Raw genomic sequence first — 22,808 nt, 5'->3', positions numbered from 1 at the left:
GAGAATGGGTCTACTGGATTGATTTATGCACTTCACAGTAAACCAAATAGTCATATATGAATGTTAGCGAAACTTGGGGCTGCTAAGGTTATGTGTTTTGCTCAGTTGCAGCATGTGTTTCATGTTGTGTCCCAATGAATATGACATATGACTGAAAACCCTGCATTTTTATAGCCCGTGCATTTATGTTTCATGTGCTGAATGTGCACAAGCATAAGTAACATAATTTGTGAGTGGGGATGTTTTGGCAAATTAGCATTACTGTGATCTATATTTTGTGGTAGCTGCATATGTCTTGCTAACACCAAGCACCTTTTTTCAGAGTATAATATTAAGGTTCTGGATGATCCTTTCTGCAACTCTTTGATGATTCCATTTCCATACAAAAAAGAAAACAAAACAAAACAAATTTGCAAAATGGAAGATGACCTCGTTAGGTAAAGAAAGTGACTCTACTTGGAGAAACTTTGTAATACTGTATACGCAAAAATGTTCGCGGATAAAATATACCGTGAACATGTCAACAGCACCACAAATTTAATTACACACGCACTTATTTCAGATTTGGTATAATTTTCATGGATACAAAAGACAAGCAGTCAGAGGTACCTGTTAAATTTATACAGTCTCGTATGCACTTTGTCTTTACCACCAAATTATCCACAAGATCACGTGGTTCTGTAAACCTGCATGGTCACGTGGATTTGATCGAAATGACACAGTTGGGTGTAAGTCTGTTATGTAATCTCTTTTTAGTTTTTTTCTTTGTAACCTTGAATGGAAGTTTGTGGGTACCATCAATAATCAAAAGTCATTTCTTCTGATATTTACGTTTTTTAATTTTCTGTATCGCATGTGCGTGTTCCATCAATAACATGTCTTATGAGACATACATAAAACATTGCCGTCTTGCTGACAGCATGGTAACATGTCCAGTGTGTGCGTGAAATCGTCATTGAAGAGTGTGGCAAATGAAATATGGGTAATTTTGACTTTATTATCGGGAACAGTCGCGAAAATGTAAAATGGAAGCCCGATCGCAAATTATTGTAGCCAAGAAAATATTTGCGTATATGGTATTATGTAATTTTCCAATGTTTTGTCATTTTATTTCCATATTTGGTTTTGGGGAGTATTTGGAACAATTTGGATTTTTGCTGACCACTTAACAGAAATAAGTGTGACTATGAAATTCTGCTTATAGTCACCATCAATATTCTAATTTTATTTGGCATGTTTTTCAATGAATGACATTTCAAACAAGATACTACACTAAGTATAAAAAACACACACAAAAAACACATTTTCACTACCTAAACTTCAAAACAATCATAGGAAAGGGTATTTTGGAGAAAAAAAAAGCATCCTTCCAAATTAATATGCATTAAAATATTTAGTACCTCAAGTCAATTTTAAAAATATTTTACAACTGATTATTAAATCATAAGTATAATGCTAAATTGGGTTCATCTAAACTGGCAAATTTTATTATTGGGCTTTGGATTAAGACTTAAGTAAAAACAAGAAAATAGCAAGTAATATTCATGACATGTTTTATTAAAAACTTTTTAATTGTTAACATTAATGATACACCATTTTACTTCATAGCAAATTAACACAACTTTTAGACCCATGTATATTCAGCTTGCTAATTACTCAATACACATTTTGTATATAAAATACGTATGTATCCAAAACAACTAATGTATGCAGTCCACCACATAGATTAATCTCCAGCTGTGGACTAATATTCTGTAAACACACTGGCTCCAGTACCTGATCATTAATATTAAAATTATGGAAAAGATAAAATAATTACATCCTAGAATGCTCATCCACTCACCCTCTAAACTAAGTTACCATCATTCTGAGAGTACACTTGAAGCAATACATAGCCCTCACGGGCCGAAAAAAAAATTCTAATTTAATAAGCTGTATACAAAATTTCAGCTCAATGTCTTGACGTACTGCAAAAAAAAGTGTCTGAAAATCTATATGAGAAACAGGCAGACAGATGGACAGATGGAAACAAAACTAATAGTCCTCTTTGGTTGGACTGGCAATGGATTAATTATTTTTGCCTGCACTTCCCCAAATCAATGTCAGCATTATGTGAACAAAACTTAACCATTTGTCCAGCAAGCAAGTATGTTTTGTGAAGCAGTCTATTTCACATGCCACAGTATAAGTTTTCATGTCATTTTATAACAGTCTATTTTACATCTGTGCCACAGTATAAGTTTTCTTGTCATTTTATAAGTCTATTTTACATCTGTGCTACTGTATAAATTTTCATGTCATTTATAACTGCAGCAACCTCAAGATTTCCTCTTCTTCTTTCTCGTCTTCTCTTCATCAAAAACTTTTCTTTTTTCCTCAAGTTTTCTTGCCTGAAATTTAATTTTATATCCTTCAGCACAGCAATCAGTGCACATTTCTTGAGGTCTACAGTACATGATATCAAAAACCTATACAATCAAATTTAAAACAAAATAAATTGAGTCATTTTGTATTTCTTAAGGGTCATTTTTAAATTCACAAATCAATGTCCCAGTTCAGTTGTCAGTGGCTGTTGTGTATTGACAGCGAGTTCAGGGTCAAAATGGATTTTTATAAATAATGCTGTTGACAAAAATTGAGCCAAATGTGAAGAGTTGTTGCCTTTGTAGAATTCAGACTATTATATAATGTAAACAGTTTCACAGTTGTTGCTATTGTAGAATTCAGACTATTATATAATGTAAACAGTTTCACAGTTGTTGCCATTGTAGAATTCAGACTATTATATAATTAAGCTTGCTGATTTAATATTTGACATCCATCCATTATGTTGGTCACATAGTTATTTGTGTGACAGTAACATCGCATGTGTAAAATTAACATAAACCTATACAGACCTCTTGTGATCTCTTCTTCTTGGAATACATTATTTTCTGATACAATCGACGCTTTTTCTTGGGTATCATCATTTCAGCTAGTCGCTTCTCTTCAGCCTCTTGTCTCTGTAGCTTTTGACCAATGTTAACCATTTCAACTTTCCCAGCATGAACTGCCATTTTGGCTTTCTTTGGTTGCTGTTAAAGTAATAGAAAATAGTGGAATATTTAAATTCAACAATAAAAGTCGAAGTTTGTTTTATTTAACAAGCACATTGAATTATTAACCATTGGCTACTGGATATCAAACATTTGGTAATTCTGACATGTAGGAAACCCACTATATTTTTCCCCCAAGAGATTTTTTATATATATTCCTACAGACAGGACAGCACATACCACATCATTTAATATACCAGTCATGTGGCACTGGTTGGAGCAAGAAAGGCCCAAATACAGAAAGGGTCCAATGAAATTACAGCTATAAATAATTATATTTTTGTAAGAAAATAATAATAATATATATACAAACGTTTTTCAGTTTTGGAGGTCAGTCAAAATGAGAACAAATGCTCCTTTTACTCATATTATAATCACCCCACTGAAATGGAGGTTATTTGTGTCAGTAACTGCCAGCAGTGTTATAAGCCAGCAGTAATATACTGATAAAGTCAAAACAGTAAAGACCAGAAGTGGAGTTTGATCTAATCATTTCAAACCAAATATTTTGAGCACAGTGTTTACTGCAGCAAAATCTGCGCAATCTAAATTCCTGGAAAGGCACATGAATATAAATTGTAAAGTACTTGTTCTAATACAGGGAAAACAACAATACAATCAAATTCCAACTTTAAAAAGAACAGCAAGCATCTTTGATATGGACTTTCTCATTAGTTAAGCAATACACACAGATACGTTTGATAAAACTAGAATACCAGTGAGGTACATGATACACTCATAAAAGAAGAGTACCGATAAGGTACATGATACGCCCATAAAACAAAGAGTACTAGTGAAGTACATGATACGTCCATCAGGAGTTTGATGGAAAACCATATCTATATTAATGAATATGTTACAGGTATGATTCAATTGTAATTATGTGAAATGTTTGCAATGGGATGGATGAACAGTTTGTTTTGGACACACCACAATCCCAAGTTGTTCCTACATGCGAGGTTTGATGGTCTTGTATGCATCTGTATTCAAGATATGGTCCGGACAGGGATTTAGTGTTATGTGCAGTAGACTGTGAAAAGTGGGTCACAGTGACCTAGTAATAGTATGCGACACACCGCCATACCATAATACGACCCATAGATGGGCGTATAAAAAGCACCGACATGGCAAATAATTAATTGTGGAATCCCATGATTGTTTTGTATCCATAACTAATGCCTGGCCACCATCAAATCACATTCCATAAAGCATTTCCAGTCACTATTAAATGATGTTACTACGTACCTCAATAGATCCATCAACTTGTTTTCTTTTCTTGTGAATATGCTTTGTGTCTGCAAAATATTATGCCATCATGAAGTTCAACAACATTTCATCAAAATTTAAAGCATTATTGACTTGTTCATGTCAATACATTTTCGAGGATTAAAATTATCATCATGATGTCTATTCATATGATCTACAACAGTTACTAGACTAAGTGTTTTTATTTAAGGTTATGAACATAGTAGGCACAGGAATTGTCCATAATACACATAAATATGCATAACATGCAAAAAGGACATTCAGTTTAGTTGATTCAGAAAAAAAATACCATTTTTGGAAGCTGAATAGTGGAACATTGTGCAACTCAAAATAAACCTAGCTGTGAAAAAAAATCCACGGAGTGATTCCTGGGTCCATGTTTTTGAAATTGTATGTTATGACATCACCATGGCGTGTGCTGTAGTGCTATCATAGTTGACGATGGTTTTACAATTTCATAGCACTAACACAGCTTCAAAAATCCCCAGCATCAGCAAAATTGTATATATAAATCTAGAAAACTAAATCCCTACTATACAAACCTTACAAAAATAAATTCTCACAAACACTAGGTTTCTTAATGTTATTTTTCACTTTGGATGGAACCCAAATGTGATGTGCTAAAATTATCACAAAAGCCAAATTACTGACAACAATGGCAATCAGATAATGTGTGAATAAAAGTTAAAACCTCATGACTACAATTACAATCAATATATGCACAACATTTATTACAAAAGTTAAGATGTGATGAAAGGTCCTTCAATAACACATCGGAAATGTAAATATAAGAACAGTGTTTTCAAAGAGTATTTATTGTGAGCACAGTTTCTGGCCCTAGTCAGAAATCGTGCTCGCAACGAGTGTGCTTGAACATTAAATTGATATAAGCACGTTAATTCCCGACATCTGACCTGACAGTCATTTGTGGGCATACATACATACATACAAAGAGTATTGTAAGTAACACTATCTGAGGCACTTGTCACTTACTCATTTCCTCCTCTTCTTCTTCCTCCTCACTTTCCTCCTCACTCTGCTCTTCATCCACCTCACTCTCAACATCCTCGCCATCCGCCTCACTCTCTTCTTCTTCACTCTCTTCTTCTTCTTCTTCACCCAGTCCTACACAGCATAAAATTACTTTACTCTTTGGTTACAGAATAATAATCCTTGAGTCCCATTTAAATATACTAAATGAAAATCTAAATAAATAAGTAACACAAAATATCCACATGTATAAGAGAATAAGGTACAGTAAATTAAGAACAGATGACATTAAACTGCTAAAATGTTAGTGATAAAGTGATAAATACAGAGAAGAATTGTGCAAGATGTAGGATAAATACAATATCCTACCTCATTAACTAGTTATCTTGCAAGAGGAGTTGAAAACTATTTTATTAGGATTCCAAGCTACCTGTTTGCACCAGTACATTTGTGTTTTATATGGAGGTGTGAAACGTGTTATTGCTATCTGTGAACCAGGACTCAGGACTACATATTTATTTCTTTTTTCGTAATATCACCGTTATCATTTCATTTTCTGTTTCTTAATTGGCTAATTTTTCATTAACGCAATCAAACATTTAAACAGAAAGGTTTTTGTCATATACAGTATTAAAACTATGTCAAAACCTCAGTTCATGAGAAACTATTACAAGTAGCCCGACCCATAAAAAATCTTGCTTAACAAATTTTATATGATGCATGTAAACAAACATGACTTTTCAGTATAAAATCCCAAAGTAATTTTCTAAAAACATGATACTGTTGTCATGTCAACAGTTTTTAAACCAATTCATAAATAAGTATGAAGTCTTATTCTTATTAGGCCAACCCACACATAATTCTTTGAGTCAAGCTTTTATCTTATGAAAAGCAAAATTTGTTTTATAAATGACTGAAATATATGATTATCTTACTAATATATAACCAGCGTTGAGAATTAAAAGCAATTAACGTTATGTATGCTGAAATATAAAATTACCTGAATCTAATCCCTTCTGTTTTCTGATGATCTGCTGCTTCTCAGGAGGAATGTAATCACCTTCCTGCTCTTCCACGAATGGTGACAAGTGCGGAGGTAAAACCACACCAGGGAAATAGTCTTCCACTGGCTGCAACATCCGTGCGTTAACAGAGTCAAATACCCACTGAGGCTGCACATAATATCTGAAACAAAATTTACGTATAACGTTTTGTCAACATATTAACATGTACATATTTATGATCCATTAAATGCTTTTCTAGGCACTATAATTTGTGATATCTCCTGCAATATTCTCGTAGGAGATATCACTTCTTATAATCTAGAAAAGGACAAGAAGAAAATCAGTCAGTGGACAAAATTTTATTTTAATGCTGATATTTGAACATTAATAATTTTTTTATTTCTATATGCATGCTAAAATTAAAAATCCTTAAGTAAGGTTTAATAAAACTATAGGCCTAGAAAGAATACAACAGAGGACACTAATACGCTGGGCTAGGAAGCTCATCACTGAACATAACATTCTCATACCTTGACAAATACTGCTTCTCCATCATTGGACGATCTACAATCTGGTGTGTAATGCTTTCATCAGTCTCGGGAAATGAGTAGCCAACAGAGACAGTTTTGTCCCAGGAAACCTCTCCACCAAATGATCTGATAAAAAGAAATGTGTGATAATAGCACAGTTATAATTACAATGCAATCTTCATATATTTATATAATTATTGTTTATATATTTATATTATTGTTATTTTTTTAATTGTCTTATATTACTGTTTATATATTATTTGGGGTTTTTTATTGTTTTAAATTTAACAGTTTGTATAAAGAACAAAAAACAATCTCTCAACATATTTCTTTGATTTCAAACTTCCCAATATCAAACAATTCCATTATTGAAACAATGAACAGTTTATGTCAAGAAAACATGCCTGATAACAAATTCATTTATATGTTCAAAACACATCCATTATTGAACCAATGAGTATTCAGTTTATGCAATAAGTATTCAAGAAAACATGCCTGATAACGAAGGTTAACCCATCACGTGGCACTTCACGGTTGAGGAAAAACTTGAGACTCTTGAACAAATTCTGAAACTTTTTTATATTTTCTGCATCAATCTTTGCTTTTTCTAAATCATCCGGATCACCAGACTGAAAAACAACAGAAGAAAATGACAGAACTATTGTAAGTGCAGGTCTATTACATCTAAAATTAAGTGCTCTATTTTTGTATTCGTTTTTTCCCGTATTTTCAGCCTGCAGCTATCCAACAATAAAAAAATAGATACATTTATTCACATACTTCTGTTATAAACATCCAAGACAATTTGAAAGTGCAAGATGTTTTTTATTTCAGTTGAGTAAGGTGACCCACCATGACAAAATGACCCAGAAGTCAAAGTAGATAGTTTTGCTCAATATACGCACAAGTAAGTTGAAATAAGGAACATTTTAAGTATTAAGTTAAATGCCTCCCACCCCTTCAATCCTGCAATTGATTAAATGACTTCAACCTTCACCAGCGTCACGCTTATCTAGTTTCAGTCATGTGACTTGTACTTTCTTCTTTTATCCTGAACACACCAGAAATGCAAAGGATTATAACGTGCCCTCTATGTCATATAACAGTTTTTCGTTGGTTTTATACTTACATCGGAGGAGAGAAAAACATCTATTTGTGGCTCCTCTTCAACTGAATCACCTACAGTTTTCAGAGTTTGTGACAATGCAGATAAACGCTGGAAGGAAGGAAGGAAGGAAATGTTTTATTTAACCAATGCACTCAACACATTTTAATTACGGATATATGGCGTCGGACCACACAGATATATAGAGAGGAAACCCACTGTCGCCGCTTCATGGGCTACTCTTTTCAATTAGCAGCAAGGGATCTTTTACATGCACCATCCCATAGACAGGATAGCACATACCACTGGCTGGAATAAAGACTGGAAGTCAACTACATTTTTCAATTATTACAGTAAAATTCAGAACTGTTTTCATTAAGACACAGTATTACAGGTAATTTATATTATGTAGTACAGTACAATATGTGAAATGAACCAAGAACAAACCAAACAAAAACAAGATGACTACAAGCAGTAATTTGCTGCACTGACTATAATTCAGCTGTCTAAAAATATAAATAACATGCCAAATAAGATTACTGTAAATACATGTAGTTGAATAAACTTCTGTGAGCAAATAAAAATGACAATATTTTGTTTGGCCATAAAGCAGGTAATCCGTCTGTGTGACCACACCTTTAAATACAGATCACATATCATTTAAGTAATTTTTGTGTACTGGCCAGTATATATCTATGAAAATTTGCCACTGTACTGAGAAGTAACATGCTGTGTGATTAAGGATAAAATGCCTGTTTTGTTACAGACTTTATAGTGCGTGGTAAAATAACACAACCTCACCTCTTCAAGTTGTTCTTGTTCCAGACACAGATCCTTTGTCTTATCAGGAAGCTCATGTTCATTTAGGGCAAGCTAAAACCAAACTTGTACTGATTAATGTAATTTATTTACTTTCACATAAAAATATTAAGTTACAATTAAAATAAATACGTTTGCACTACTAAATCATTGAAAATCTGTCCATTACATTTTAGTAATGTTGAGAGACACATGAGTGCTAGACTAATTTTGATAAAACTCATGTTGACTATTCCCTGAACAATCAAACACCTCTTTTGCCATGTTTATTTTTACCATTAATAATAACCACAATAACCTCCACTGATCTCCATGCATTTCAATGTTCAGATATTGTGAGATAAAATTGCTGTCCAAAACCTTTACTGTATAATATCACACATACATTTTCTTTAATTAATTGGCCACTGAACCAGTTAGTGTCAGACTGAATTAAAAATATTAATTCTGGTATATAATAAACTGACAACCATATCTATTCTATTGAACATATTATTATATAAACTGACAACCATATCTATTCTATTGAACATATTGTGTGTCGTGTCACAACGTTAGTGATGTTCAGGAGTTCTGGGCACGCAGCTCAACTTTCTGGACTGTCTGTCCTGGACACTGGTTAATTGTGAGTGAGAGAGAAGGTGGTGTAGTGAATGTCTGTCCTGGACACTGGTTAATTGTGAGTGAGAGAGAAGGCGGTGTAGTGACTGTCTGTCCTGGACACTGGTTAACTGTGAGTGAGAGAGAAGGCGGTGTAGTGACTGTCTGTCCTGGACACTGGTTAATTGTGAGTGAGAGAGAAGGCGGTGTAGTGACTGTCTGTCCTGGACACTGGTTAATGGTTAGTGAGAGGCGGTGTAGTGACCGTCTGTCCTGGACACTGGTTAATGGTTAGTCGTGAGTGAGAGAGAAGGTGGTGTAGTGACTGTCTGGCCTGGACACTGGTTAATGGTTAGTTGTGAGTGAGAGAGAAGGCGATGTAGTGACTGTCTGTCCTGGACACTGGTTAATGGTTAGTTGTGAGTGAGAGAGAAGGCGGTGTAGTGACTGTCTGTCCTGGACACTGGTTAATGGTTAGTTGTGAGTGAGAGAGAAGATGGTGTAGTGACTGTCTGTCCTGGACACTGGTTAATGGTTAGTTGTGAGTGAGAGAGAAGGTGGTGTAGTGACTGTCTGTCCTGGACACTGGTTAATAGTTAGTTGTGAGTGAGAGAGAAGGCGGTGTAGTGACTGTCTGTCCTGGACACTGGTTAATGGTTAGTGAGAGAGAAGGCGGTGTAGTGACCGTCTGTCCTGGACACTGGTTAATGGTTAGTTGTGAGTGAGAGGGAAGGTGGTGTAGTGACTGTCTGTCCTGGACACTGGTTAATGGTTAGTTGTGAGTGAGAGAGAAGGCGGTGTAGTGACTGTCTGTCCTGGACACTGGTTAATGGTTAGTTGTGAGTGAGAGAGAAGGCGGTGTAGTGACTGTCTGTCCTGGACACTGGTTAATGGTTAGTTGTGAGTGAGAGAGAAGGTGGTGTAGTGACTGTCTGTCCTGGACACTGGTTAATGGTTAGTTGTGAGTGAAAGAGAAGGCAATGTAGCAACCTTACATCTCTCTTACTGAGTCACTGAAAGTCACTATAGGTGGGAATTGGTATTGGAATACAAACCTGGTACCTATTAACTTTAAGTTTGATGGCCTAGCCCTCTTTTCTTATTAACAATAAATATTACCTTCTGCAATCACCTTCTAATCAATATATTAAAACTACAAACAAAACATACAAATTTACATTTAATACACAGAAATGAAAGCACATACTTTTGGAGGATACTGAAGATTTATTGATGTGTAGAGCCGAAAGTTGATAAATCCCAAGAATGTTGTGTAAAACTCAACAAATGTCTGCATAATCTTGTAATCTACATCAGTAGGATGCTGCAACATGTAAATGGCATTAGCATAAATAAAACATAACTACATACTCTTCACCTACAGCTATTCTAAACACTGGATGTGAATTCCAAAACTTTATATTTTCACATAAACATGATCAGAATTACTTAGTATTGTACTATATGTACAAGAAACACGAGAAGGAAAATACAAAATAGTGTGTAACCATTTGTGTTTAATCTATCAACTAACAATTCCGTGAAACACAATACCATGTCAAGAATACTGTCACACTATCATAATAAACAAACACATCCAGTCATATTTATATTACAAGTCAGTCTAAAATAGCATAGCAACAGTGTCTCACATCTTATGTATTGGGTTTTGAAAAGATATATCACTCCATACAAGTGCTAGAAACGTTTTGGAGTTTTACTTACATTATCACTTACATAATATTTTGTGATACATTCCAAAACCTTGCTGCCTGTAAGACCAGACAAAATAATTACTGAACAACAAAAGTTTTCTTCACTCACTTAAATTATTTCCAACAATAAACATGGTTCACCATTTATTGACATTGGGGAGTGTGGTGGAAACATTACCTTTTTGTAAAATGTATACCAAACATAAAAGCCATCCATGAAAGAATTCAATTATCTTTTCTTATATAAGGATAAAATCATGAGAGTTTGCAGTTACACACCTGTAAGCCATCCTTCAAAGGGAGTTGAGTTAAAGACAATCAGAGAAACTTTAGTCAAAACACAAGCACAAATGTGATCCTGTTAACTTTACACAAAGTTTATTCTGACTTTAGCTGAACCTAGAAGGTGGCCAAAGGAATGGTTATCCAGGCAGAAAATGTCTTTGTTGACTTGCAGTATGTACTGCATATGAGCCAAGATGTAAATCAAGGGTTGCTTCTTTAGTTAACAATTTATTTTATTACTTTCTCAGTATTAGTTTAAGATGATTACAATTACATAGGTGTAGGATGAAGTAAAAGGGTCTAATAACTTGAAACGTGTTTAATTTGTCAAAAGATGGATAAAAGAACACAAAACAAAACATTCCTATGAATAAAAAAAAAACCTGAATATATTCACAGTGATAGATATATATTATATAACATACCTGATAGCCCAGTTTATGAGGACACACCCATGTGACAGTCTGACCAGCAATATCTGCCTGGTAATAAATACCCTTTATAGAAATGAAAACCTAAACAAAACACAAATACATATGTCAAATATAAAGAAACACCCACTGATATCAGACAAAAACCAATCATTTCAACATGCCGTTAAAAACTGTCATATTAAAAATAAGCTAAACCAACATGTTCAAAACAACTAACATTTCATATGCAATAAATACAATGTAAAAAATCATGTCAAAATGTGAATTTCTTATCTGCTGTACTAAAGTCTGTTTACTACAGGGCACAATATTTCAAGAGAACCGTTGTTCTGTTCGCATGTCGGTTACACAACTTTAAAATCACGAAAACTGCCAATCAGTTATGTGGTGAACACTTACATTCTAAAATTAAAAGTACCATATATAGGTAATAAAAGTGAAAATTAGTTTATATTTTTGAACCACCAATTTAGCACAGAACCATAGTTCAAGTGTTTTTGAATTAGATAGGCCTAACTCATCGGTTACGAGAACTATATTCACGTAACCGAACAATCGGTTACCTAAGTAAAACGCACGTGAACTGATTTCCAGTTACCTAAGATTTTGAAATATTGTCCCCTGTTACTACTATTTCGCTTAAGCCACTGCATATAACATTAAAAAGAAATAAGAATAATTCGTAACAAATCTGAAACGTTACCTAGTGTTTATTATATTATTTTCATGTTTTCTACCCATGCTAGTTGACAAATGATAAAATAACTGCAGCAATCTTACATTTAAATATTATAAATCTTACAATACTGTAACTTGACATACCTTTCTGAGAGACTTGGATGTTATCACATAATGCATGAATTCAACTGGAAAAAAAAAAGCAAAACATTTTCAGACAACACTAATGGTTATAAGCTGACTGAACATTAGTCAAACAATAGTAAACAGTGGTTTTGTCCTTATACCAGTGTTTGCACACCAGATTAAATAATGACAAACAGCAAACCAAATATAATATTTAATACATACATGTATGAGGCACGTCAAAAGATACTGAGCTTTATAGTGACAAAGTTCACAAAAGTTTCATTTGATGTTATTTTCCTACATAATCCCCATTTACATCAATGCATTTGTTCCAACTCTTGGGCAAGTCTGCAATGTCCTACCAACAGAAGACAGCTCACTGACCCTCAAACCACCTCTCCACAGATGTAGTGTGCTTAGTATTGTATATCTGCAAACACCAACATATCTTACCACACACCAAAAATGTCACCTATCATTTTAGGGACTGTGCAAGTCTTTGATAATTTTCAACACTCCCTCATGTTTACGAAATAAAAAAGTTATACAAATGATGGTGTTTGGATATGTTCAGCTACATGTATTTTGTGCTTAAGTGACCATGTGCAAGGAAGATTCTTTCAAGTACACCAAAACATATGCTTAAATTACAGTGGAAGTTAGATCCAAAATCAGCTTGTTAATAGATTAAAAAAACATATAAAATTATAAGAGATAACAACCTATGAGTCTCTTGCAGAGATGTATGAATTCTATGTGTGTGCAGCTTGTTTTGGGGAATGTAGCAAACAGAGCACACATCGACAAGCAGTCATCAGCATCACGTACGGCATCCACAAATGACGGATATCTGAAACAGAAACAATGAGCTATGACAAGATTTAACTTGATGTCATTTACATGGATCATACCTAAATATTAAATAATCAGCTGTGAAAAACAATGTGACAAAAGAATACTCACCTTTCCTTAACAATGTGATCCAGTTTGTACTTGGGTTTGTTTGAACGGATTCTGGATACAGCATTGGAGTTTTTCTTTGCAATGGCTTTTTTAAGTCTCCTCACAAAGTGCTGTCGATGAAACAAAGAAAATATGTCACACACAAAACAAACAAAAAACCCAGACGAAAACTTCTTGTGATCATAAGTCATGATTAACTGAAGAAATCTTTTACAATTTAACTATTTGACATTTTAGTGTATATTTTTAATCAAGCCTATAATGTAGGAATAATATGACATTACTGTAATGTTCATTAGAAACTTTCATAGCTTTAGCAAATCTCTGACCAATACACTTAGAGAAAAACCTTTGTATAATATAAGGAAAAAACTTGCAGTTTTACCAAATATGACCATTTTGTTTTAATTTGGCAAACTAATTTTCTATGCTAATTGATATTTTGTAGAAAAATAACTGGGTTTCTGTAAGTTTTTAAAATACTGAAGATGTGGTACCCTCTGGTTACTCTACAAATATAGACAACACAAAACCATGGCACATTTTCTATTATTATCACTATCAAATGGGTATCGTTAACTGCCTAAAATCAATCCAACAAGATATACCTTGAATTCACGGAACTTGTTAATGATTGGTTCATTAGCAAGGAACTGAATGTCTTTGTAGAAATAAAAAGTCTTTGGAGCTGTGCTTCCTTTGTTAGCTTTCTTCTTGTGCTTGGGTTCATGTGGATAAATACCCTTCAAGATGCATAATCGTCTGAAACAAAAGGTCACACCTTTATTTCAACAACTGCGCTATTCATTATAAAACTTTTAATGGTGAAACATGTAGAGTAAGCACGATGTGTATACTGTAAATGAGGAAATGTTAGTGAGCATACAAAACGCTAATATTTCATGACACTACATTTAAAGAGACATACAACAGTCTGTTCCAAAAAACATTTGTGCAATTGTTTTGTCTGTGATGAACTGAAGGCAGAACAATGGTTACATACTATTGATTAAACCAAAAGAATAACAGTACATGTAGTTAGTTAGGATGCACATTACTGCAACTTTCTACTCAATTCAAGATGTCTCTAAGCCGCAAGAATCGTCAAAAACATTATTTCAGATAAACCTACAATTTAAGCTTCTTTTTTTAAGTTTCTGATATGATGACCTCACGAAGGTTCTAGGTCACTAATATGTCACTTATTTGGATTTCACTAAAGTTTAAGATTGGTAATATTTTATGATTTACAGTAATTAATAATTATTATGTCAGTGAATAAATGCAAAGCAAACATAAAATGCCATCACCAGGCCTTTGAATTTCATGGAAATTTTGTTTCCGTTGATTATTATATTGTAGTGTTTTCCCTAGCTTGTTTTAGCATGGTGCAGCACCATGCCTCAATAGTCTAGCACCATTTTGCCTCAATCAGCACCATGCTGCCCTGAGATTAAACCAGCCTTTTTCAGTAATTAATTCTAAAATTGCCTTTATAAAACAACCAAAAAGGTATTATTAATTATTAAAATATGCCTTTTATGTCTTTTGCCATTCATTTATTAAAGCAAGCACATAAATTACATTAATGTTTATTTCAATTAATTTTTGTGTATTTTTAATGGAAAAACAAGTGCCCTGAAAATGGTGAAAATGCCCCAAAAGTGTTTGGTCTACCATGCCTTTCCAAATTTCTAGGGAAATGACTATACTGAGTACAACTTTTCAACTAAATTGATATATATATTTCTTATTTCTAAAAAAAAATTCTTATTTCATACTACTGGAGAGTATTTCTGACACAAACACAAGACACAATTCGGATTGTTTTGTTAACCGAACTTCTCAGTAAACCCAAATCAGAGTTCCAACACACACTCAAATCAAACATGTTACACATTTGAACCAAAATCACTGGCACTAATTATTTGTAGTGAAATGTCTTGCTATATACTGGTTCACACACTTACCTAAAATCCTGCAAAGTGAGCTGTAACTTCTTGATAGCCTGATTTCTTGAAATATAAGCTGTGGCAGTCCCACTCTCATACTAGAAGAAAATAAATAAAATTAAAGGCTCAATCTTCACTCACCATCAGTTGACATCCCTTACTAATTAATGTAATTTATCAAAAATGCAACAAAGCTTTAATAAATCAAGGTTTAACCCCCCCCCCCCCCCCCCCCCAACTATGCTAAGTTGTACCAAATTCACAGTATGTCAAAACTAGGGTGCCATGTTGTCCTCCTCTGTATTAATTTGCACCTCAGTTGTTAGTTAGTCCTTCATGGAATAATAAACTTACATCCTTTAGTTTTTATTTTTCACACGGCTAACGATGCATGTGATTTCCACTACTCACTTTGACAAATAGAATGAAGAAATTTCCATACGAACTTACTGTGTGAATGGAGGATTTTTCATGCCAGTACCGGCTCCAACCCAGAGTGAGTACACTGCTAGGCACAATGGGTAGCTGTAACACCACATACATCAAGTTTCACGGGTGCAATTATGAGTATCTCCCCCGAGTGTATGACCCCACATGGGGGATGATTACATGGCATGCACTGCAGGTTCCGTGTACTCTGGGCTTGGGTGATAGCTCAACTGACAGCAAGTGTCAAGTAGTCCCATACCGAAATGGAAATACTACGGCTTCTCCATTCATCTCATTATCATCCATGTTTGTAATGTCCAAAAAACATCTTTGTCTCTGTGTCAGGGGTGCAGAAATGTAAAATATATCACCAGTACCAACCAAACTTTATCAGTCCACCAGAATTTCTACTAGTCCACCAGGCTACAGCACAATTATATAACAATATACCACAAGCTTAACTTCAAGTGGTGATTCAGTGAAATCAAAGCAACATTTTTCCTCTTAACAGATACAGTACATGTACTTAAATCTTCATATAACATAGTGCTGTAACGATAAACCGGTATGCCGCGATAATCGATCAGCTCGATACAAACTGCAGTACAGTTTTGCATATCGCAATTTTATACACGCTATTTTTTTCTTGTATCTTATTTGACTTGAAACAGGCAAACAAACAAACAAAAACCCCATCATTTTATTAATTGGTGATAAAAGGAATTGTAACAATCACGTCAAGCATAGTCTGCTTACTTGTTGGCATACGAAGTGATAGGTCGGTTATATTTGGTTTTAAACTTCTAAACAAAACGTGTAAAAAAAAAAGTCCAATAAAAATAACCACTTTTAACAATAATTAACAAATAAATGTTTTGTTACTTATACATTATTATTCATTGTGCACTTACATTGGAATACGGCTATTATCTTCAAAGAAATAAACAAACAAGTGAGAATCACACTTTGCTGTATTTCCCTGAACTCGGAATACTTCGGCCGATTGTTCAAAACACCTCGGCCAATAACCTCTGGTTCAGTCGATCTGCCGAAACACTGCAACTCGATACGTAAATTTCTGTGTCAAGCGAGCAGCAACGGAAAAGCCTGATAGTAAGGATTTCCGAATGTTACAATTTATAAATAGTTTGACACTGTCACACCGGTGTTCTAGTACACTAGTATTGTGTTAAAAAATTTAAATATGCCATAAAACATTTAGTCCGACAGCTGAAACTTGATAAAGATAATTTAAAAGTTTATGCCTTCTGCTTTCATTAAAAAAAAACAAGTTTAACAACCCATAAATATTAAATTTAAAGAATATCAACTACACACGTATATTGCAATACGGTTTCTTATATCGCAATACGGTTTTGACCGTATCGTTGCACCCCTAATATAACATAATTTAAAATTTAAGACATTTTCTTGTTTGGATGAGGCAACTTTTGTTTATTAAAATTAAATCATTATACATTCATATTGCTTATTTTTCACATGAAGTGATTGGAATATATGCGATTTGACATAATGTAATGACAAACTGCAGGGTTCGAACTTAACGGTCACTCAATCGCCTCTGGCGACTGAAAATACTGAAAGGCAAGTAAGACCCCTGTCCCAGGTTGCCCGCCTGGTGACAAAAACATTTATTGACAGTCACAGTGAATGTTCAGATTTATATTCATCATAGTGATGTGTGGTTAACTGAAATCTGTTCGGTTTTGGTTATAGAAGAAACACTGAAAACTGTAACCATGGAGATAGAGAAAAAATGTACTTTTAGTTTTCCAAATTTGCCATTTTAGCCCAGCTTGTCCGAAATGGAAAAAAAAAATTCTAAAGGCGAGTCCATACCAAAATCCACTTCTAGCCAAACGACGCATATTTTTGTGTCAGTCACAGTGGAATGACTAGATGTTAAACGAATGCTTAAGCAAGGCTTTTGGATTGATATATATATATATTCAACGATTTCTAATGCACATTATTGTTTAATATCAACAAATATATTATAATATTTAATAAATAAAACGGTTAAATGTGACGGCTATTATATATAACAGGCAAAGCCATTTTGTTCCATTCCAGTGAATATGCCCTCTGGCGAGCTGGTGGTTATGTAATACTTAACGCGTAACGTCAGGAACTAGAGAAACAAATCTACCTTGTTTTTGCAGGATGATAAAATAGGCATGCATTGCAATGTTCTGTAATAATATACATCCCAGTAAGCCAGCAATAAGTATACATTATTTTTCAATACAAAATAAACCACCATTGTCAAATTGGCTACACAAGTAGTCGAAATAATTATACCTTGTTTTGTGCATGCATTAACTTATTATGATGATGATTAACCTATGTACTGAAATGATACATGGAGTGTTTTCTTAGTTAATTGGTCTATGCTGTTAGGTGTCTCAACCTGTGATTCCTGATTGGCTGGTATGTATTTGACTGGTAACCAGACGAGCCAATTAATTGATGCTGTCTAGACACAAAAATACATAAAGGTAGTGTTTTCCATAGCTTGTTTTAGCATGGTGCAGCACCATGCCTCAATAGTTTAGCACCATCTTGCCTTAATCAGTACCATGCTGCCCTGAGATTAAACAAGCCGTTTTCACTAATTAATTTTAAAATTGTCTTTATAAAACACCCAAAAAGGTAATATTAATTAATAAAATATGCCTTTTATATCTTTTGGCCATTCATTTATTAAAGCAAGCATATAAATTACATTAATGTTTATTTTAATTAATTTTTGTGTATTTTTAATGAAACACAAGTGCTCCGAAATTGGTGAAAATGCCCTAAAAATGTTTGGTCTACCATGCCTTGCCAAATTTCTAGGGAAATCACTACATACAGGTATGTGCAATATTACCTGTCATCCCTAAAATAATAATGGACATGGTTTATTACTGTAAATAGTTCTGTAAAACTATTGATTAAGTAGACTTTCCCCATCAAAAAATCATAGAACATAGTCCCAAAGAAAAGAAAATTATCACTCATTGTGGGTTGTTGTTTTTGCTCTAGGCCTAATAATGTAAATTTTTCCTTTTGATTATTTAACAGAGAAAATATTATAACCCCATTTCGTTCCGTTAATGCAACTTGAAATATATTTAGTTAAATAGTTTATTATGTTGTCACATCATTTATCATTTTATGTTGTTTTACAAGTCAGGTTAATCAAAGAGAAGCGCTGTGTCGTAAATTACTGCTTTTGTTTACACTGTGCATACAGGAGTTGGTCAGGACCTGACGTCACTTCATCCCAAGCTATAGTACCGGAAGCCTCGAAAAGAAAAGAAAATGGCCGCCCCCAGTTAGCGGGAACAATCACATTTTTTTTATTAACACTAAAATTATGCGTTTTTCATTTGTTGGAAAGAGTTCGACCCGTACTCCTCTATTATCTATATCAAAGGTACTTTAGACTAACCCTATCCCTAAAACTACCTTAACCATTGAAGGGGGGGGGGGGGGGGGGGGGTGTTACAGGTTGAACTCATGCCCATTTGTTAAAGTGACAGTATGTGTTGGTGGTCTGGGTATACCGTATTCTCGGAACCAAACATACGGGTACTTCGACCCCTGGCCGCCATTGTTTATCACGTGACGCGGTGAAGCTTCTCCTTAGTTACGTATGGTTTGATAGTGAAATGAGGCAACTTTGGTCGATCATTTACAACAGTTAACGGTCACGATGCCTAACACAAAAAAATATCGTTTGACAAATTTCCGAAAGAAGAGACTAGGCGCCGCTTGTGGGTAGGGTCATTAAAACGACAAACCTGATGGAATTCCATGGCTTCCCTCACAGAATGTGACTACGTTGACTTTAATGTTGACACCAACAGAGATTAATTTAGCAAACAAAATGGTTAAAGCATGTGCAGTGATAAAAATCCCACATTATACTGTAAATAAAATACACAATTCCATCGCCTTCCATGACCCCCCCCCCCCCCCCCCCCCCCCCCCCCCCCCCCCCCCAACAAAACGATGCATCCAGTTTTTGAATAAAGAGTATATTCCTTTATCATTACATTTGTGTGGTCTTTATTTTTCATTTAATCTTACTTGCTTGGATATTGTCAATACTTGTATTTATTGTGCCATACCACAGCTACTACATCTTATTTATTTATTTTTTAATTTTAAAATAAAAGTTTATACTGCTAAATTACACACATATAATAATTATAACATAGGCCTAAATTCTTGTTTAAACTTAAAAAAATTTTTGGCAAATGTGTCTGTAGCAGGCCTGCAGTAAGAAAATATAGGTCGTTCATCTCCCCCCCCCCCCCCCCGTGTTTAGTATTTACTTTGGTGCAGAGGGTAAATAATGTGTGTGCACCCGTTTCAGTATATATATATATATATATATATATATATATATATATATATATATATATATATATATACGTATATAAATATATATATATGCCAAATTTCTAGGGAAATCAGTGTGTGTGTGTGTGTATATACATGTATTTATCTGTATATGTATATGTATACATATACATACATACTATATATATATATATATATATACATACATATATATATACACACAGTGATTTCCCTAGAAATTTGTCAAGGCATGGTAGACCACTTTTGGGGCATTTTCACCATTTTCGGGGTACTTTTTTTCATTAAAAATACACAAAAATTAATTGAAATAAACATCAATTTAATTTATGTGCTTGCTTTAATAAATGAATGGCAAAAGATGTAAAAGGCATATTTTATTAATTAATAATACCTTTTTTGGCATTTTATAAAGGCAATTTTAGAATTAATTAGTGAAAAAGGCTTATTTAATCTCAGGGCAGCATGGTGCTGATTAAGGCAAGATGGTGCTAGACTATTGAGGCATGGTGCTGCACTGTGCTAAAACAAGCATGGGGAAAACACTACACATACATATACATAAATCTAAAAATACATAAAAATCTATTCTATTGTGGATCAATGTAATTTGGTGGTTGTGGTACATTTGTAAATTTTACTTGTTCAAGTTAGAGGACTTACCTTTTTACATAGATATGTAGTTTCATGGTATTCTACAGTTCAGTGTGTGTGTGTGTATGTGTGTGTGTGTGTGTTTGGATGTGTAATCTGCTTTAGAAATTACCTGCAATAAAATGAATGGTCAACTGCCATATCTGATATTTGTTTTCCATTTTGAAAACAGTTTGACATGGAGAATATAGCATTTAACTATCTCATTCATATATTTTCTTTGAATATGCTACATAAGTGCATCTACATGAGGTAATTTAACCCGGGTTAAAAGCAACTTAGGTTAAATATGTGTAGTCTAGTAGAAGGCATACCGATATAGATCAGTTTATTAACAACCATATTTGCCTCCTTTCTCCAGCTGTATACTATTAAAAATTAGTTTTGTAGATATTACTTAAATTGAACTGCAATAACAATTCCAATACAGCACAAGACTGAACAAGAAAATATCTGCAATATCCATTGTGACTAGATATAAAACAACACCAATATTATACATATATATATTAACCATTATTTACTCAGGTAAGTTTTTTTGTTTTATTACTAAATATACCAGGTTAAACCCTATTATTAAAACATTTGCATGTTTGTTCGATGTGGTAACACTTATGTTTTATTAGGTTGTAGACCTCGACATAAAAATAACTGAGGGAACTGATTATTTGCTCCATAATGTAGTTTATGGGGGCAATTTAAAATATTACCATATTGTTACTACATGTATATAAATTCACATGCCAAAGGAAACTATATATTATTCTCTTTGAAACTAATCTCAGGTGTGATGGGTAAGTAGAGATATTGCTCCCCCTAGATGTCAAGGTCTGAGGATGGCTATATTTTATTATTGCTATTTTTTGTTGCCTGTATTCAACCGGTAAGGAAGGGCAACATCATTTAATTTTGCAATCTGTAAAAACAAAAGCATTTCATTATTTCAAATATGACAATAATACTATTGTAATTTTGAACTTGTAAAGTAACAACTTTGCCATTGTTTAATTATTACATATTATTTGGAAGTAAAATAATTATTAAATCATAAAAATAATTAACTTAATCATGTATACAAATTTTATTATAAATACAAATTATATATTTTTTTATGGGGCTTATATATGGGATGAATGAATGAAGTGGGGGAGGGGAACCGGGCGGATAGTATGCCCATTTTCCTTTATTTTATACACGCACATGTTGATAGCATTCTCAGTTTTTGGTGAAGTGATCTGGAATTGGCGCATCGCCTACACGAGAAAATATGCGAATACCACATATTAGTTTCCACTATCATCATATTTCAATTGTATTTCCGTAGCCACACAAAACTTGATTGTCTACTTACCTTTTTCTTTCTTCTCCCCATCTGTTTTTTTATAACAGAAATCTACGGCAAAACCAAAACAAACTGCTTTCACACACGTGCTTTTAAGTTTTAGCAAGGGGTATAACTCAGGCGGACCTGATGCGGGTTTTCCACCTATAAGTTATATCGCACCCAAATATGGTTAGAGTTTGTGAATTGCTTTTAAAGGAGAGGTTGACTCAAGTTATACAATCACCAAAAATATACATTTATTTTTCTTGTGAAGTGCAAAGGTTATACTTTGACCACAAATAATTGCATCTAAATAATTTAATTAAATACTGTATACCGTTTGCAACCATATCAACCCAATATAAAACTTTACATAGTATCTTAACAAATGACCGTCAAATTGCATGCTTATGTTCAGTTTCCTTTGGTAGAGTGGTGAAGGCA

General features: G+C 33.9%; 1 protein-coding gene across 2 annotated transcripts; it reads right to left on the bottom strand.

Annotated features, from left to right (window-relative positions):
- Positions 1–1,536: 1,536 nt before the first annotated feature.
- LOC121368262 (pescadillo homolog) lies at positions 1,537–22,515 on the bottom strand. Of its 2 annotated transcripts, XM_041492918.1 has the most exons (18): positions 22,392–22,515; positions 15,584–15,663; positions 14,222–14,375; positions 13,614–13,723; positions 13,373–13,500; positions 12,666–12,709; positions 11,835–11,924; positions 10,617–10,733; positions 8,792–8,863; positions 8,015–8,101; positions 7,381–7,514; positions 6,886–7,011; positions 6,352–6,536; positions 5,355–5,486; positions 4,341–4,390; positions 2,898–3,074; positions 2,291–2,390; positions 1,537–2,241 (listed from the first exon to the last, which is right to left on the bottom strand). In XM_041492918.1, exons 1-17 carry the CDS (start codon positions 22,410–22,412, stop codon positions 2,319–2,321), a joined length of 1,779 nt encoding a protein of 592 aa, XP_041348852.1. In that variant the 5' UTR covers positions 22,413–22,515; the 3' UTR covers positions 1,537–2,241; positions 2,291–2,318. The 2 variants fall into 2 exon arrangements, with proteins under 2 accessions (XP_041348852.1, XP_041348851.1); XM_041492917.1 differs by having other exon boundaries at positions 1,537–2,390.
- Between the last annotated feature and the right edge of the window lie 293 nt (positions 22,516–22,808).

This window comes from Gigantopelta aegis, chromosome 3, assembly GCF_016097555.1.
Source record: "Gigantopelta aegis isolate Gae_Host chromosome 3, Gae_host_genome, whole genome shotgun sequence".
Classification (NCBI taxonomy): domain Eukaryota; kingdom Metazoa; phylum Mollusca; class Gastropoda; order Neomphalida; family Peltospiridae; genus Gigantopelta; species Gigantopelta aegis.
The sequence above is the reverse complement of the archived record's forward strand: the minus strand, read 5'-3'. Positions and strand labels throughout refer to the sequence as shown.

What these genes read in the sequence shown, in the direction of transcription:
- LOC121368262 (XM_041492917.1), bottom strand. Translation starts at nt 22,412, where the DNA reads ATGGGGAGAAGAAAGAAAAAG. An exon ending in ATCTTCAGTATCCTCCAAAA is followed by an intron (nt 8,864 to 10,616) that starts GTATGTGCTTTC and finishes GTTTGGTTTTAG; the next exon opens with CTTGCCCTAAATGAACATGA. An exon ending in ACAGAAGGGATTAGATTCAG is followed by an intron (nt 5,487 to 6,351) that starts GTAATTTTATAT and finishes TATGCTGTGTAG; the next exon opens with GACTGGGTGAAGAAGAAGAA.